General features: G+C 45.1%; 1 protein-coding gene across 1 annotated transcript in view; it reads right to left on the bottom strand.

Annotated features, from left to right (window-relative positions):
• Window positions 1-3,335: 3,335 nt before the first annotated feature.
• BATF2 (basic leucine zipper ATF-like transcription factor 2) overlaps window positions 3,336-18,488 on the bottom strand; it is a 70,004-nt gene continuing 54,851 nt past the window's right edge. Inside the window, exon 3 of the mRNA XM_073604874.1 lies at window positions 3,336-4,061. Coding sequence (XP_073460975.1) covers window positions 3,858-4,061 — 204 coding nt within the window. The 3' untranslated portion in view covers window positions 3,336-3,857. The remainder of the gene's footprint in view (window positions 4,062-18,488) is intronic.

Here is an 18,488-nt window from a genome sequence, read left to right on the forward strand (position 1 = left end):
AGGAGCGGGGGGACCTGTAGCCCGTCCTGGGAAGGGATTGGAAACAGCAGGCTTTACGAGAGAAACATGAAAAACGGGGTGTACCCGAAGTGATTCTGGCAGTTCCAGTTCGTAGGCCACCTCATTGATTCTTCTCTTTACTGAGAAAGGACCCAAAAACCTAGAGCCCAATTTCTTCAAAGGGCAAGCAAGTCGAAGATTAATTGTAGACACCCATACCTGGTCTACGGGTTCCAGAATCAATTCCCCCCGTCTCTTTTTATCAAAAGTCTCTTTGTTAAGTCCTTGTGTCCTTGTCCAAGATCAGATCGGGTCAGTAGATAAGCTCAGGAACGCTGTAGATCAAGCAGCAAGATCTGAGCGGAAAGCTGGGTTTAAATAGCCCGCCTGGCGCCAGTAACCGTGCGCGCGCGCGCGTTCCCGCGCATGCACCTAGACGCGCGCACAGGCAGGTGAGGGACCACTGTTACCAGCCAGCCTTTCCTGACAATAGGGCTGTGACTTCCAGCGATCAGCCAGTTTGTGCTTCCCAGGGTCACCCAGATTCCTCAGCAGCACTCTGTTGTCTGGTTGCAAGTCCTACACTCGTACCCTGAGGTCGAAGTGTCTCTTGTTCCTCTGTCCTTGGGCATCTGAGGCAGCTTGAGCCTTATCATAGGCAGTCTTCGGGATTCTCCTCAGGCAATCCAAATACCTTCTGTGGGACGTTGCTAAGGTATGGTCCAGGGACGTTCCAAAAGCCAAGTCTACTGGCAGCCGGGCCTCCCGCCCAAACATCAAACAATAGGGAGAGTATGCCCTTTTAGTTGCTCCCCCTCTCCATGGTGCGCCATATTTGTCTATAGCTATGAACACCGTTCCTCTTGGGTTCCTATTGTGACAACATGCGTAGTGTTTGGGAACACTATGCTCTCTCATTGCTTTTTGGATGTATTTGTTATGTTCATTCACACGTACCGAGAATGTGCGAATGGTTCGCCCCACATACTGCTTGCCACAAGGACAACAGATAAGATATACAATATTTTTAGAGACACACATGATAAATTACTTAATGGTGTATGATTTAGAGATGGTTGTAGAAGTAAATGTATTTATCTTTCTACCTTAAATTAGTTAAATTGACATACTTGGCACTTCCTGCACGGATAGTAACCTGTTAAATCCTGAAAAAAAATATTTTTCTTAGGTCATAAAAAAGTTTTCTTAGGTCATACATTTGGAGCTAATTTTAGTTGTAAAGAGGGTACACCCTTATAGACAACTATCCTTTTAACGGGCAGGAGGGAGCCCAAAATACGATAGTTTTTAGGTACTGCCCAATGTTTAGTCATAATGTTTTTAATTTGTTTGTGTTGCACCGAATAAGAGGTAACAAAAGACCAATTGGTAGTGCTCTTAATTTTACCTCTAAGTAACTTGTCCCTGCTTAAATTCTTGACTTGCTCCATCTCCTCCTCAAGTTCTTGTTGGACATAACCTTTTTAAAGGAAACAATCCTCGAGTAGTAGAGCTTGTCTTTCATAGTCCCTGGTCTCCATACAATTGATTGCGAGGTTCTGAACCTAGCCAGGCCCTATGGTGGCAACCAGGTACACACTCCCCCCCCCCAAAAAAAAAAATAAGGCACCCCTTATAAATGAAGTTCTGCTTTAAGCAATGTGTCAAAAGGTCAATTTTTGACAGCAGCACCTTCCACAGCTTTTGCAATTACACAGCAACTCCCTGCTATCATATGACAGTGGGGAATTGACAGCTAGTGTGAGGGAGGAGTGACAGTGGGGCAGAAGGACATAGCATACTTCAAACACCCTTTATATTTCAATAAAGTTTTTTTTGCCATGTGTACTATGTCCATAACTGGTGAAAAGTTGTTTCATGCCATGATATTTTAGCATGTTTCCCTTATCATCTTTTCTTATACCAACCCCAGCACACCACACCTATGTTTGTCCACAATGCAATCTCTTCATAATTTCTGCCTTGATACCATATAATCATTAACATATAATATATTCAGCTTCTGCTTAGTCCACCCTCCCTTTCTTGCTGGTATATTTATTTACTTATGAAGCTACAGACTAGACCTGGGAATTGGACATCACCTGTGTTAGCACAGATAGGTATTAATCCTTAGTGAGCATTTTCCCGGAATTCAGACAGAAATAACAGGATTTAAATATATAATAAAAATGCTCTAATAAAAGGCAATATTACAAAACCATATTTTGCTGCAGCATTCAGCTTTAATCCAAAGATTTCCCTCACAGTAGTTCTTTTCTGCTGCTGAATGACCCCAGTCTTTTTCCCAGGATCATTTAACCCATCTTAGCCCAGGTCAGTGAATGGATAGTGAAAGGAGCAGCAATGAGCTCATTTCTCTGTCACTTTGCTGTCTCTTCCTATCAGCATGCTTCGTGTCAGCATATTAACTAGTTGGCTCCTTGTGCTGCTCTTTCCTCTCATAGTCCAGCCCTGTTGTACAGAAACTGTAAGAGGCTAATACCGGGTCAATTGTAGGTACTTACACTGCTTGCATCTAAAACAGTGGTTCTCAACTCCTGTCCTCAGGACCCACTAACAGGCCAGGTTTGCAAGATAACTGAAATACATCACAAGTGATATCATTTGCTGCTCAGTGATTGCAGTATTCTAGTCTGCATCTCCCCAAGGTAATACATAAAATCTGGCCTGTTAGTGGGTCCTGAGGACAGGAGTTGAGAACCAGTGATCTAAAAACATAAATAAAATCAAGTATTAATAAATACTGAGCTGGATTAATGTGTGCCTTTTGTATCTGTCTAGAACTCAGCTTTAATAATGATATAGATTTAGCTCTTTATTCTTTGCTATTGATCTTAAAGGGGATGTAAACCCTTGTGTTTTTCACCCTAATGCATCCTATGCATTAAGGTGAAAAAACACCTGGCAGTCACCGGCCTCCCAGCCCCCTCCATTTTACTTACCTGAGCCCCTTCATCTGTTCAGCGGGGACGTGCTGTCCCTCTCTCCATGGGGTCCTGGCTCTTGATTGGATAGATTGATAACAGCGCAGCCACTGGCTCTCGCTGCTGTCAATCAAATCCAATGACCCGGGGTCGGGGCCGAGTCCGGCATTCGTGTATGTGGATGCAAATGCTGGACTCGGGAGTGCGCCTGCAAGGTAACCCCTTGGAAGAGCGCTTCTCCTAGGGGGTTATCTGATACGGGGAGGGGCCACGAGAGCCGCCGAGGGACCCCAGAAGAGGATGTTTGGGGCCACTCTGTGCAAAACGAGCTGCACAGTGGAGGTAAGTATGACATGTTTGTTATTTAAAAAAAAAAAAAAAAAACCCTTTACAATCACTTTCATTTTATTTTACCTTCACCTTTTTACCTGAGATTATGACAGTCAAGGAGCAAGGTTTCCAAAATGATCATGCAGGGAGACAGGGGTGTATAAATCAAAAGAGAGATTAAAGAGGTTTACAAATAATTTTCAGACAAAATCATTCACATAAATGTTTTCAACTGTGAACTTCTTTCTCTAAAATCCCTTTTTAATCTATCGCAGTACAGACAACTTTCAACCTTCCAGTACTATACATAATACGGTGAATCTCTGTTAACATCAAGAGGTGGACAACTGACCATCCCCTAGTAATCTGTACACAAAGAGGTTATTGACTTCCTGATGATGGGAAATCACTGCTTTCTTCTGAATCTGTACAGAATTTGGACCGTTTTAGATTTTTGCAAGCTCACCCTTTTTCCTTGGTTTATTGTTATATATTTCACTTTTCTTTTTGTGTTTTTTCTGCTCTTTTTTTTTAATTGTATGTTTTTTATTTTGCAGCACAATGATAATGAAACTATATCTAAAAGTCAAAAGACATTTGGTGTATTTCTTTGGGAGAAACCAGAGGTGCTGGCTTTTGGAGTTCCAAAATGATATCAGGAGAAAGAAGTAAGCAGGTATCCTCATGTTGTTGTAAGATTTTGGCCCAGTATGCTTGTTCTTGTTGTAGTTTCTGAATCTCCTTACGCAGTGCAGTGTTACTTTTCTCTAGACTCTCATATTCCTGCAGGGACATAATAGTAAAACTTTTAAGATATAAAATGTAAAATAGACTTTAAGCCAACCCCTGCTCTCTGTGTTTAATTATACATATGCACTCTTGTGATTAAACTACTTAGACAAACAACTTTTATATGTAAATATATGAATAAATAGATCATTCCCCGTATTTGCACTTCACGAAATTGTGAAATTTAAAGTGATATTAAAGTCTCGTTTTTTCTTGTTTAAAAATAACAAACATGGTTATGCTTACCTGCTATATGCAGTGGTTTTTGCACAGAGCAGCCCGGATCCTCCTCTTCTCAGGTCCCTCGCCGGTGTTCTGTCGAGAAGTACCCCCCCATTGGATAGTGCCCGGCCTGAACTGCGCATGCGCCGTACGTAACAGCAGAACAGCTGATATTAACATAAGCTGTTCTTACGGCGAGACGGCGCAGACGAGTCGATAAAAGAAAAAAAATATCTCTCAGATTGTGCCCCGTGCTCCCGTGGCGAGTTGATGTGCATGATGGGCGATTTTCTACACTTTGTGGGCGGAATTAGCTGGCCACTGCACCAAAAAAATAAAACTTTGTGATGGGCGGACAATAAAACTTTATGATGGGCGGATTTTTAGATTTCTTGTGGGTGGAATTAGATGGCTAGTGCAGCAAAAAAATATAACTCTGTGATGGGCGCATTTTTACATTTCTTGTGGGTGAAATTAATGGGCACTTTTGGCCATAATTAGATGGCCAGTGCTGCAAAAAAAAATACTTTGTGATTGGCGGATTTATGCTTGTGGGGCATGTTTAGCTAACTGATGGGCGTCAATTACATGGTCAATGCTGCAAAAAAATATAACTTTGTGATGGGCGGATTTTTACATTTCTTGTGGGCGGATTTATGGGCACTTTGGGTGCGGTGCTGCAAAATATAAAAAATTTGTGATGGGCGGATTTCTACTTTTCTTGTGGGCGCCACTTGTGCCAATCAAATGCAGCCATTTGTGCCCGTCAAATGCAGCCACTTGTGCCAATCATATGCAGCCACTTGTGCCCGTCATATGCAGCCATTTGTGCCCGTCATATGCAGCCATTTGTGCCCGTCATATGCAGCCATTTGTGCCCGTCAAGTGCAGCCACTTGTGCCAATCAAATGCAGCCACTTCATATGCAGCCACTTGTGCCCATCATGTGCAGCCACTTGTGCCCATCATATGCAGCCACTTGTGCGGATCAAATGCAGCCACTTGTGCCTGTCCACTGTGCCCATCATATGCAGCCACTTGTGCCAATCAAATGCAGCCACTTGTGCCCATCATATGCAGCCACTTGTGCCCCGTCCACTGTGCTCATCATATGCAGCCACTTGTGCCAATCAAATGCAGCCACTTGTGCCCATCATATGCAGCCACTTGTGTCCGTCCACTGTGCCCATCATATGCAGCCACTGTGCCCATCATATACAGCCACTTGTGCCCGTCAACTGCAGCCAGGCGCATCCCCTGGCTCAGCTGTCACTTCACTAACCCCCCCCCGTGAGGCCGGTCCGGTGGCACTTACCGAGTCACGGGGCTTCCTGCTCCTCTTCTGTAGTGACAGCTGCAGCTCCTGTGTACGCTCGGCTCCTCAGGCTTCCTCAGCCATGTCTCCTTTTCCGCCAAAGCGTTTGCCATCCAGTAGGATCGCCTAATGCTTTGGCCAATCGGGAGACAGGTCTCACTGACCTGCCTCCTGATTGGCAGGGAGGAACATTAGTGTGAAAATAGCAAAAATTAATTTGCTATGCCACACAACAGGGTGGGATCGGGGCGCAGTGTCCACCCAATTTTGAAGCCTATTAGAGCCTCTGGCTCTAATCACATGCTTCAAAATGCACACCCCGCCTATCCTCGCCATAGTAGTTCATGTGTCCGGTGTCCTGAAAGGGGCCAGGCACATGAATAGGGAGGGCAGCAGAGGTGTCGGGGGGGTGGCGCCTGTGTGCCCACAATGCACGGGCCGACACTGGTCTTTGATCTCTGTTAATTGCTGGGGGCTGGATTGTCTCAGCTGCTTTTCCGCCAATCAGGGGCCAAAGAAGCTGAGTGTGAGTTTACCTGTAGCCCTCACACTGGAGACTTGTACACCATCATTATGGCGTTCCAGGACGGTGGGTACTGGGTCCCCCGGGGGCAGAGCGCATGTGTGACCCGCTTTGGGGTCACTGGTGGCTTAGGGAGAAGGAGAGGGCCCCTTGGTGGACGTGGGAGAAGGAGATTGCTTCTGGGTGGATGTGGGAGAAGGAGAGGGCTCCTGGGTGGCCAGTGGAGAAGGAGAGAGCCCCTGGGTGGCTGGTGGAGGAGAGAGCCCCTGGGTGGCCGGTGGAGAAGGAGAGAGTCCCTGGGTGGTTGGAGGAGAAGGAGAGAGCCCCTGGATTGCTGGTGGAGAAGGAGAGAGCCCCTCGGCAGCTGGAGGAGGAGGAGAGAGCACCTGGGTGTTTGGAGGTGGAGAGGTCCCCTGGGTGGCCATTTAGTCAACACGAGGGCCCCTGGGTGGCCGGTGGAGAAGGAGAGGACATCTGGGTGTTTGGAGGAGGAGAGGGCCCCTGGGTGGCCGGGGGAGAAGGAGAGGGCACCTGGGTGTTTGGAAGAGGAGAGGGCCCCTGGGTGGCCATTTGGTGAAGAAGAGGGCCCCTGGGTGGCCGGTGGAGAAGGAGAGAGCCCCTGGGTGGCTGGTAGAGAAGGAGAGAGCCCCTGAGCAGCTGGAGAAGGAGAGAGCCTCTGGGTAGCCGGTGGAGAAGGTAGAGCCTTTGGGTAGCCGGTGGAGAAGGTAGAGCCCCTGGGCGGCTGGAGGAGAAGGAGAGAGCCCCTGGGTGGCCAGTGGAGAAGGAGAGAGCACCTAGGTGTTTGGAGGAGGAGAGGGCCCCTGGGTGGCCATTTAGTCAACAAGAGAGCCCCTGGTGGCCGGGGGAGAAGGAGAGGGCATCTGGGTGTATGGAGGAGGAGAGGGCTCCTGGGTGTTTGGAGGAGGAGAGGGCCCCTGGGTGGCCATTTAATGAAGAAGAGGGCCCCTGGGTGGCCAGGGGAGAAGAAGAGGGCACCTGGGTGGTTGGCAGAGGAGTGGGTCCCTGGCTGTTTGAATGAGAAGGAGATGGCCCCAGGGTTGGCCACAATTGGAAGAGCTGATCCTTGGGTGGTTGGAGGAGGAGAGGGTGCCACCCTTCTCTCCCAGGAGGACGGGGACACCCTTCTCTCCCCAGAGGTAGGGGACCCAGGTGCCCTCTCCTTTTCCCCCGGCCACCCAGTGGCCCTCTCCTCCTCCAAACACCCAGATGCCCTCTCCTTCTCCCCCGGCCATCCAGAGGCCCTCTTGTTGACTAAATGGCCACCCAGGGGCCCTCTTCTCCTCCAAACACCCAGGTGCTCTCTCCTTCTCCACCGGCCACCCAGGGGCTCTCTCCTTCTCCAGCCGCCCAGGGGCTCTCGCCTTCTCCAGCCACCCAGGGGCTCTCTCCTTCTCCACCGGATAACCCAGGGACTCTCCCCTTCTCCACCGGCCACCCAGGGACTCTCTCCTTCTCCCACGTTCACCCAGGGGCCGCCTTCTCCCACGTCCACCCAGGAGCCCTCTCCTTCTCCCACATCCACCCAGGAGCCCTCTCCTTCTCCCACATCCACCCAGGAGCCCTCTCCTTCTCCCTAAGCCACCTGTGACCCCAAAGTGGGTCACACATGCGCTCTGCCCTCGGGGGACCCGGTACCCACCGTCCTGGGACGCCATGATGATGGTGTATAAGTCTCCAGTGTGAGGGCTACAGGTAAACTCGCAATCAGCTTCTTTGGTCCCTGATTGGAGGAAAAGCAGCGGAGGCGATCCAGCCCACAGCAATTGACAGAGATCAAAGACCAGTGGCGGCCAGTGCATTGTGGGCGCACGAGCGCCGCCCCCCGACGCCTCAGCCACCCTCCCTATTCATGTGCCCGGCCCATTTCAGGACACCGGACACATGAATTACTATGGCGGGGATAGGCGGGGTGTGTATTTTGAAGCATGTGATTAGAGCCAGAGGCTCTAATAGGCTTCAAATTTGGGTGAGCACTGCGTCCCGATCCCACCCTGTTGTGTGGCATAGCGAATTAATTTTCGCTATTTTTACTAACGTTCCTCCCTGCCAATCAGGAGGCAGGTCAGTGAGACGTGTCTCACGATTGGCCAAAGCATTAGGTAATTCTATTGGATGGCTAACACTTTGGCGGAAGAGGAGACACGGCAGGGGGAAGCCTGAGGAGCCGAGCGGACACAGGAGCCACAGCTATCACTACAGAAGAGGAGGAGGAGGGGGGTTAGTGAAGTGACAGCCGAGCCGGAGGATGTGCCTGGCTGCATTTGACGGGTACAAGTGGGCACAGTGGCTGCATATGATGGGTACAGTGGACGGGCACAAGTGACTGCATTTGATTGGCACAAGTGGCTGCATATGAAGTGGCTGCATTTGATTGGCACAAGTGGCGCCTGGAAAGGAAGAAAGGTAACAGCGCTCTCTGCAGGGACATTGTAAAATTGTAACAAAATAGAGACTAAAGTGAATCTCATTATCTTTAGGGAGATGAGCCTCATGTACAAATTTGCAGCAGCCGGAAAGTTTCCAAAGGTAAGGAATGCTTACAATTTAGTATTTTACTTTCTATATAGAGTTTTAGCAGGAGCTGATGTATGTCAAATCTCCAAGGGTGAAAGTAACCACACAGATAATCAGGTATAGATAGGTCCAGATACCATAGAGGAGAGGTCTTGGTGCTATTCAATCGTATAAGTAGCATATAGCAAGGTTCAGAGAAAGCATACATACATAGTTACATACATAGTAGGTGAGGTTGAAAAAAGACACAAGTCCATCAAGTCCAACCTATGTGTGTGATTATGTGTCAGTATTACCTTGTATATCCCTGTATGTTGCGGTCATTCAGGTGCTTATCTAATAGTTTCTTGAAGCTATCAATGCTCCCCGCTGAGACCACCGCCTGTGGAAGGGAATTCCACATCCTTGCCGCTCTTACAGTAAAGAACCCTCTACGTAGTTTAAGGTTAAACCTCTTTTCTTCTAATTTTAATGAGTGGCCACGAGTCTTGTTAAACTCTCTTCTGCGAAAAAGTTTTATCCCTATTGTGGGGTCACCAGTAGGGTATTTGTAAATTGAAATCATATCCCCTCTCAAGCGTCTCTTCTCCAGATAGAATAAGTTCGGTGCTCGCAACCTTTCCTCATAACTAAGATCCTCCAGACCCTTTATTAGCTTTGTTGCCCTTCTTTGTACTCGCTCCATTTCCAGTACATCCTTCCTGAGGACTGGTGCCCAGAACTGGACAGCATGCTCCAGGTGCGGCCGGACCAGAGCCTTGTAGAGTGAGAGAATTATCGTTTTATCTCTGGAGTTGATCCCCCTTTTAATGCATGCCAATATTCTGTTTGCTTTGTTAGCAGCAGCTTGGCATTGCATGCCATTGCTGAGGCTATCATCTACTAGGACCCCCAGGTCCTTTTGCATCCTAGATTCCCCCAGAGGTTCTCCCCCCAGTGTATAGATTGCATTCATATTTTTGCCACCCAAATGCATTATTTTACATTTTTCTACATTGAACCTCATTTGCCATGTAGTCGCCCACCCCATTAATTTGTTCAGGTCTTTTTGCAAGGTTTCCACATCCTGCGGAGAAGTTATTGCCCTGCTTAGCTTAGTATCGTCTGCAAATACAGAGATTGAACTGTTTATCCCATCTTCCAGATCGTTTATGAACAAATTAAATAGGATTGGTCCCAGCACAGAACCTTGGGGAACCCCACTAACCACCCCTGACCATTCTGAGTACTCCCCATTTATCACCACCCTCTGAACTCGCCCTTGTAGCCAGTTTTCAATCCATGTACTCACCCTATGCTCCATGCCAACGGACCTTATTTTGTACAGTAAACGTTTATGGGGAACTGTGTCAAATGCTTTTGCAAAATCCAGATACACCACGTCTACGGGCTTTCCTTTATCTAGATGGCAACTCACCTCCTCATAGAAGGTTAATAGATTGGTTTGGCAAGAACGATTCTTCATGAATCCATACTGATTACTGCTAATGATACCGTTTTTATTACTAAAATCTTGTGTATATAGTCCCTTATCATCCCCTCCAAGAGTTTACATACTATTGATGTTAGGCTAACTGGTCTGTAATTCCCAGGGATGTATTTTGGGCCCTTTTTAAATATTGGTGCTACATTGGCTTTTCTCCAATCAGCTGGTACCATTCCAGTCAGTAGACTATCTGTAAAAATTAGGAACAACGGTCTGTCAATCACTTGACTGAGATCCCTAAGTACCCTCAGATGCAAGCCATCTGGTCCCGGTGATTTATTAATGTTAAGTTTCTCAAGTCTAATTTTAATTCTGTCCTCTGTTAACCATGGAGGTGCTTCCTGTGTTGTGTCATGAGGATAAACACTGCAGTTTTGGTTACTGAAGCCCCCCGATTCACTTGTGAAGACTGAGGAGAAGAATAAATTCAATACCTTCGCCATCTCCCCATCCTTTGTAACCAGATGTCCTTCCTCATTCTTTATGGGGCCAATATGGTCTGTCCTCCCTTTTTTACTGTTTACATACTTAAAGAATTTCTTGGGATTTTTTTTGCTCTCCTCCGCTATGTGTGTCTTTCATGTTCTATCTTAGCTGTCCTAATTGCACCCTTACATTTCTTGTTGCATTCTTTATAAAGTCTGAATGCTGAGGATGATCCCTCAACCTTGTATTTTTTGAAGGCCTTCTCCTTTGCTTTTATATGCATTTTTACATTGGAGTAAAGCCATCCAGGACTTTTGTTTGCTCTTTTAAATGTATTACCCAATGGGATACATTGGCTAATGTCCTTATTTAATATGCTCTTAAAGCAAACCCATCTCTCCTCCGTATTCTTTGTTCCTAATATTTTATCCCAATTTATGCCTTTTATCAAGGTTTGTAGTTTAGGGAAGTTGGCTCTTTTGAAATTCAGTGTCTTTGTATTCCCTTTATGTTTCCAATTTGTGTGATTTATACTGAAACTAATTGACCTGTGATCGCTGTTACCTAAATTGCCCCGTATTTCCACATCCGTGATCAGGCCTGTATTGTTGGTAATCAGTAGATCCAGTAATGTTTTATTTCTAGTTGGTGCGTCTACCATCTGACCCATAAAATTGTCCTGCAAGACATTAAGGAACTGGCGAGCCTTAAATGAATGCGCGGTTCCCTCCGCCCAGTCTATGTCTGGATAATTAAAATCCCCCATTATGATAACACTTCCCATCCTTGCTGCTAATCCAATTTGTGATCGGAGATCCGTCTCCACTTCCTCCCTCAGGTTAGGGGGCCTATAGCATACTCCCAGTATTATTTTCCCCTTAGCTTCATCCCTTTGGAGCTCTACCCATAAGGATTCCACCTCCTCTCTAGCTCCCTCAGTGATGTCATCTCTCACATTCACTTGTACATTATTCTTGATATATAGGCATACCCCTCCCCCTTTTTTACCCTCTCTATCCTTGCGGTATAGGGTATACCTTGAATGTTTGCCAGACAATCATGAGAGCTGTTGAACCAGGTCTCTGAAATTCCAACAAAATCCAAATCCTCCTCGTACAACAGTATCTCTAGTTCACCCATCTTGTCCGCCATGCTCCTGGCATTGGTGAACATGCCACATAGTTTAGTTTACCCTTGGAATAAACCAGTGTGCCCCTGGGAGACAGTCGAATGCTAATCACACGTGTACATGAGGCTCATCTCTTAAAGATGGTGAGATTCGCTTTTGTCTCTATTTTGTTACAATTTTGAACCCCGTTTTGTGTCCTGAAGAAGCCGTATGGTGAAACGCGTAGACGCACAAGGGCTCATTGTACAAATTGTATCACTTGTCTATGGTTTTATTCTTTTTGTTTGCTTGTTATGTGAATATAATGAATTTTTTTCAATAAATTATGTGATTATGTTCAATACTTCTCCATTGTTTCTATGCCTCCAAAGTCCGACTTTCTGGTTACCATGTAGTACCCCTTTTTCCCAATTTATAGCAGGATCAAAAAAGAGGGATGCAATTTATGGCAGGATCAAAAAAGTGGGATTAGAAATCCGCCCATCACAAATTTTTTATATTTTACAACACCGCCCCAAAGTGCCCATAAATCCCCCCACAAGAAATGTAAAAATCCGCCCGTCACAAAGTGGCCAGGTAATTCCACCCACAAAGTGTAGAAAACCACCCATCATGCACATGAACTCACCCAGGGAGTGAGGCTGAGTGGGGGGCACAATCTGAGAGAAAAGAAAAAAATCTATTGACTCTTCTGCGCCTGTGCCATCTCGCCGTAAGAACAGCTGATGTTAAAATCAGCTGTTCTGCTGTTACGTATGGCGCATGCCTTGCACATGCGCAGTTCAGGCCGGGGCACTATCAGATGGGGGGCACTTCTCGACATAACACTAGCGATTCTGGCCCCTTTCTCCTGCCGAATGCCCCCAAGCAGCTTGCTGTTGGGAAACCCGAGTCAAGCTGCTGTGCTGTGTCCATTTAGACACAGAGCCGTGGCTCTGCCCTGCCCCCTCTCTCTCTCCTCATTGGCTCGCTGACTTTAATTGACAGCAGCGGGAGCCAGTGGTGCCCACTGCTGTGCCTTAGCCAATCAGGAGGGAGAGTCCCGGACAGCTGAGGCACTCGTGTAACATCGCTAGATCGAGATGGGGCTCAGGTAAGTATTAGGGGGGCTGCTACACACATGGGTTTATCTTAATGCAAAGAATGCATTAAGATAAAAAAACCTTCTGCCTTTAGAACCACTTTAACTTTATACAACAAGTTTCAGGCTCCTGGCCCTTCTCTATTGAATCAAGAGCAACTTAAAATGGTACATATGCTTGTATTTCACAATATAGTGTGAAGCGAAACCAAGAATGAATCCCTTAGAACAGTTCACAGAGGTAACACACTAGAAAACAGAACTTTATTTGAAAAAAAAAGTTAAGTTATTTTCAGTCCAGTGAGCTTTGACATTACAGTCACATGACTAAAGATACTTATCAAGCACATACAATTTCTAAGCACTATGATTGCTCACAAAATGCATATACAATTTAAAGTAACAGTTCCTAAAATCTGTATGCCATACTGTCTGAACAAAAAAGGTAGTATAAATACAGTAGGTGTTTATCACAACAACACATATTCGCAAATTGTACATGAAATTGTGTGTATGCACTTGCCATGACAAAAGTCTTCACTTAGGTGCATGCTGCATGTGCACTGTGATGTGCTACTGACAGTTTTCTTATTTGTTTTGGACGGAGAAGGGTCAGAGTCATTATCAGATTATTATTGCTGTGGTGACAACTGCAAGTGCACATAGAAAATTGTTTTCTATGTGCTCTGTTCCCACTGCAATGCAACCAGAGGTGCAGTGCAGTGAGCTGCAGTAATGAAGGACTCACCGCTCCAGGTGGATTGATTAGTGTCTGATAGGAATATCCAATCAAGTGCTAGCACCGGTCCGTCTCTGTGGGTATATGGGTAAAAGAAGAAATGTTTGCACATCAATTGAAATCCAAATGTTGTTTATTGATCACCAGGGTGACATCAAAGGACACAAACACACAAGTCTTGTAGACGCGTTTCACACAGTACAGTTGTGCTTAATCATTACCAAATGATTAAATGTACTTTGATGTCATCTTGGTGATCAATAAACAACATTTTGGATTTCAATCGATTTGCAGTAATTTCTTCTTTTACTCAGTGAGCTGCAGTAAATGGAAGACGTAGAATTTTACCACAGTGCACAGGTGGGCATGCATGTCACTGCACAGCAGCACAGCACCCCATATTGCTTTGTGGAAACATGAATAAAGTGTCACTTTGTGTGCTTCAAATAAAGTTAAAAAAATAACTAAAGTAAACAGTGAAATGCACTGAAAGAGGCATCTCACCGCAGAATAACTGCCACTGAAAATGTAAAAAAGAAAAAAAACGAAGCTTTTAGCTTGCGGGCAGTTTAACTGAGCTCTTAGTCATTCAGGCCTATTGAATCTCACAACTTTCCTATAGATAGGAAATATTTTAACAATGTTTTGCCACAAAAAAGGAGGCTTTGCACTGAAGTATATTTTGTTGGTGGTGGGGCTGTTTTTATAGTGTTATGAGGGCCTCTACTGGCTGCTCCTGAATTGTACAAAACTTTATTTCAGGTAGGAAAATGTGTTTTTTTTTGTTTACAAACTTTTTTCATTTAGAGCAAAATTGGTGGCACGAGAGTATATTACATATAAAAAAGAATTGTTTAGATAAACTATTGTATACATCAGGGGTCTCCAACCACCGAGCCGTGGCCCACTACCGTGGAGGTGCGGCGGGGAGCAGAGAGATGACATCATATCTCTCCTGCCCTCACTCAAGAACGACCAGTACCAGCAATGCAGTGACAATCTACATCTGGTGGCACTGGCAGGTGACCTGGCAAGAGGCATTCCTTCTCTGGTGGCAGGCAGCATGGCAAGTGGCATTCCTCATCTGGTGGCAGGCAGCATGGCAAGTGGAATTCCTCATCTGGTGGCAGGCAGCGTGGCAAGTGGCATTCCTCATCTGGTAGCAGGCAGCGTGGCAAGTGGCATTCCTCATCTGGTAGCAGGCAGCGTGGCAAGTGGCATTCCTTCTCTGGTGGCAGGCAGCGTGGCAAGTGGCATTCCTCACCTTGCGCAGGCAGCGAGGCAAGTGGCATTCCTCATCTGGTGGCAGGCAGCGAGGCAGGCACTTACAATATAAGAAATAATGTGCTGCAATCATTCTGACACCATACCAATCACGGTGCCGTGATGATTGAAGCGCCAACACCAGCTATCGCCCCGATAAATTGCCACTGGTATACATGTAATAACATAATTTTTAATTATTCTGTTAGCCTGAATACACAAGTATTGGTTGTAAAAAAGAAGGGGACACTGATAAAATAAAGATAAAAATAAATAAAATCCATTTGAATATGGTACATTAGGTTTTAATATTTAAAAATATATTATCATTATAAATTAGTATTTAAATTCTTCCATAAGTATTACCAAAATATAAGTTCAGTTATTTAGGGGTTGAAAGAGAATTTCAGCGTGTTTGAACCATGGATGCCATTTTTTGTTGTAGAAATATGTAGTGTTATATAATGTATGAAAAATTCTTTCCATGAGACAGATTGAATTCAATCTTACTTTCAGTTGATTGATAGGGAATAAAGATGACTTCCAATGAAAAGCAATTAACCAGTGAATTTGTATGGATAAGTCTCATGTGTGGTATGGAAATGCCAGGAATAGCTGTAAATAATAAGCAGTTAGATAGGGAAAGATTAATACCTGTGTCAGAAATAGCTGAAGCAAAGTTTTCTAGTTGGCGTCAGATATGTGAAATTTTATCGCAATCCCAGAAGGTAGGAAAATGTTTTGTTGAAACCTTGCAGTCAGTGCATTCTACTGTACATTATATGCAAGAATAGAATTGCTAAAACGATTCTACTGTATATAAAGTTATTGTCATTTTGACTTGACAGGTTTTTAAAATTGGATGTAAAGAGAAAAGTTGATATTGCGCGAGTCCCTATATATATATATATATATATATATATTACACACCGTATTTATCGGCATATAACACGCACAGGCGTATAACACGCACCTTCATTTTAGGAGGGAAGCTTCAGGAAAATAACTTAAATTTTAAATAAAGAACTTTGAAGCAAAATAAGGGTCAGTGCCCATCAATGCAGCCTCACCATTGCCCATCTGCAGCCTGATCATTGCCATCTGCAGCCTCACAATTGCCCATCAATGCAGCTTGATCAATGCCCATATGCATCCGCACCATTGCCATGAATGATGCAGCCTGATCAGTGCCCATCTTCAGCCTCACCTCAGATTACCGCTGCCTCGGAGGGGACCGGGGGGGGGATGGGGGGACGAGTGCCGTCAGATTACATACAGCGAGAATCTCCTGTTTACTCGGCGGCCTCTTTAACACAAAGTTCAGTGATAGACAGAACATAATGCTGGCCAGGAGACGGGACTTCCTATTACAGAGGCCGCTGAGTTAACAGGAGATTCTCGCTGTATGTAATCTGACGGCGCTCGTCCGCCCCCCCCCCCCCCCCCCATTCCCTCCTAGACATCCCATATTGCAGTATCGGCATATAACACGCACACACTATTTGCACCCGATTTTCAGGGTGAAAAGGTGCGTGTTATACGCCAGTAAATACAGTATATATAAAAGCAACCAGCACAGTGAGAGACAAAATTGTGTAAGAATGAAGAAGAAATGTACAGAGCTGAATAAGGTGAAAATAACCTGTATAGCTACAGTTCAATCTGGTGAATGTACCAAACACTAAAAAGTCTTAAATAAATACTGTGTTCATATAAAAACAGTGTAAATATTTTAAATCACATAAACATAATCTGAAAACAGATACCTAAGTGCGAAAAAATGTCCAATAAATCCATATAGTGAAATGCAAATGTTCTAGGTGATCCAGAGAAAAAGAGGGGAATACGAGTCCCTAATGCCAGCAGCAAAAATCACATAGGTGAAAGAATCCACCACCAATTTTGAAGTGGCTTAACAAAACCTGTGGACTCAATAAGGCGTACGCCCAATGAGTCAACCGAGCAGAGGGGTGTAAATACACCAACATGGGAGGCTTCCACACCGCTTTTCCTGGCCACAGTAGCAGATGATCCCTGGGCCCTTACCTGTTGCTGACCAGCCGCCGTCGTTATACGGCAGCCAGTTGGCACGGATGCGGAAACCGGCGTAAGTGTACATTGGACGCTCTAAGAGCTGTGGGAGGTGCGCGACACCGGAGCCGGCAAGCGCAATGTCCGCCGGTCACCCGCGATCACTCCACAGGGAGCCAGAACGGGGATCTCTCAATGTAAACAGACAGATCCTCGTTCTGACAGGGGAGGAGAGAGAGAGATCCACTGTTCATAGTGATTAGGAACAGTGATCTCTCTCCTCCTCCAGTTAGTCTCACCCCCACCCCCCCAGTTAGAAACACCTCCCAGGGAAGACATTTAACCCCTCGATCGCCCCCTAGTGTTAACCTCATCCCTGCCAGTGACATTTACACAGTAATCAGTGCATTTTTATAGCACTGATTGCTGTATAAATGTCAATGGTCCCAAAAAACTGTCAAAAGTGTCCGATCTGTCCGCTGCAATGTCGCAGTCTCACAAAATATAAATAAATAAATAAATAAATAAATCGCTGATCACCGCCATTACTAGTAAAAAAAAAAAAAAATTATAATAAAAATGCCATAAACATATCCCCTATTTTGTAGACACTATAACTTTTGTGCAAACCAACCACAGGTTTCAGTAAGCCTCTTCAAAATTCAGTATTTATTTAAGACACTTTTTACAGGTTATTTTCACCTTATTCAGCACTGTACATTTCTTCTTTAGGTTTTTAAAATTGGTGACTGCTGTTCCAGTTATTGAAGGCAAGGCTGATGTATGTGAATAACTAATGGCTGGAGTATTTTTTAACATCAGTAAGTCTTGCATACATGGTCTGTGCTATGCTTCAAACTCACAAAATGGCATGACACATTACTATGCCATGGTGACGTACTATGGCCAGTTTAACCTTAAACTGCGTAGTTTTTTTTTTTTTTACTATCAGGGCGGTAAGGATGTGAAACTCACTTCCACAATCGGTGGTGTGAGCGGAAAGTATTGATAGTTTCAAAGAATTTCTAGATGGGCATCTTAACGAGCACATTATACAGGCATACGGGATATGATTTTTTAGATGAGCACAAACATACATCCACACAGGTTGAACTGGATGGACTGGCGTCTTTATATTACCTTACCAACTATGAGTACCCCGCGGGGTATACAGAACACAATCCTGTTTTTGATGTCCTGTCTTGCTGGACCAATTCTAGCTTATGCCTTTGCCGCTGCTATTTTGTTTTGGTGCCTTAGAAAATTTACTTTTCCAGGTCACAAGGATGACACTGCTCTCTGTGTATATGAACAGAATTTTGTGGTTGGTCTGCTAAGCCTGCTTGGAAAAGACGTCTTTTATGCATGCCCGTTGATAGTGTATGCAAGGTTGGTGAATCCCTTGATAAATTTATTAAGGAAGTTACTGAGAGAAGGTAAATTTTACCCCACCAAAAACAGCCTAAGCCTACTACTACTACAGTTACTACCTCTTCTCGAAGAATGGTGTCTTTTTGCTCCACTTAGGTGTCCTTCTCTAATTCAAAGGCAAGTCCATCCTTTCATCCTTTTTGCTTCTTATGATTTGGCAGCCATTACTTGTGGTGAGTTTTAATTTTGTTTGGTGATTAGCGGTATATACACCTCTGGCAAATGCCCATCTGATGGTTG

This window comes from Aquarana catesbeiana, linkage group LG11, assembly GCF_042186555.1.
Source record: "Aquarana catesbeiana isolate 2022-GZ linkage group LG11, ASM4218655v1, whole genome shotgun sequence".
Classification (NCBI taxonomy): Eukaryota; Metazoa; Chordata; class Amphibia; order Anura; family Ranidae; genus Aquarana; species Aquarana catesbeiana.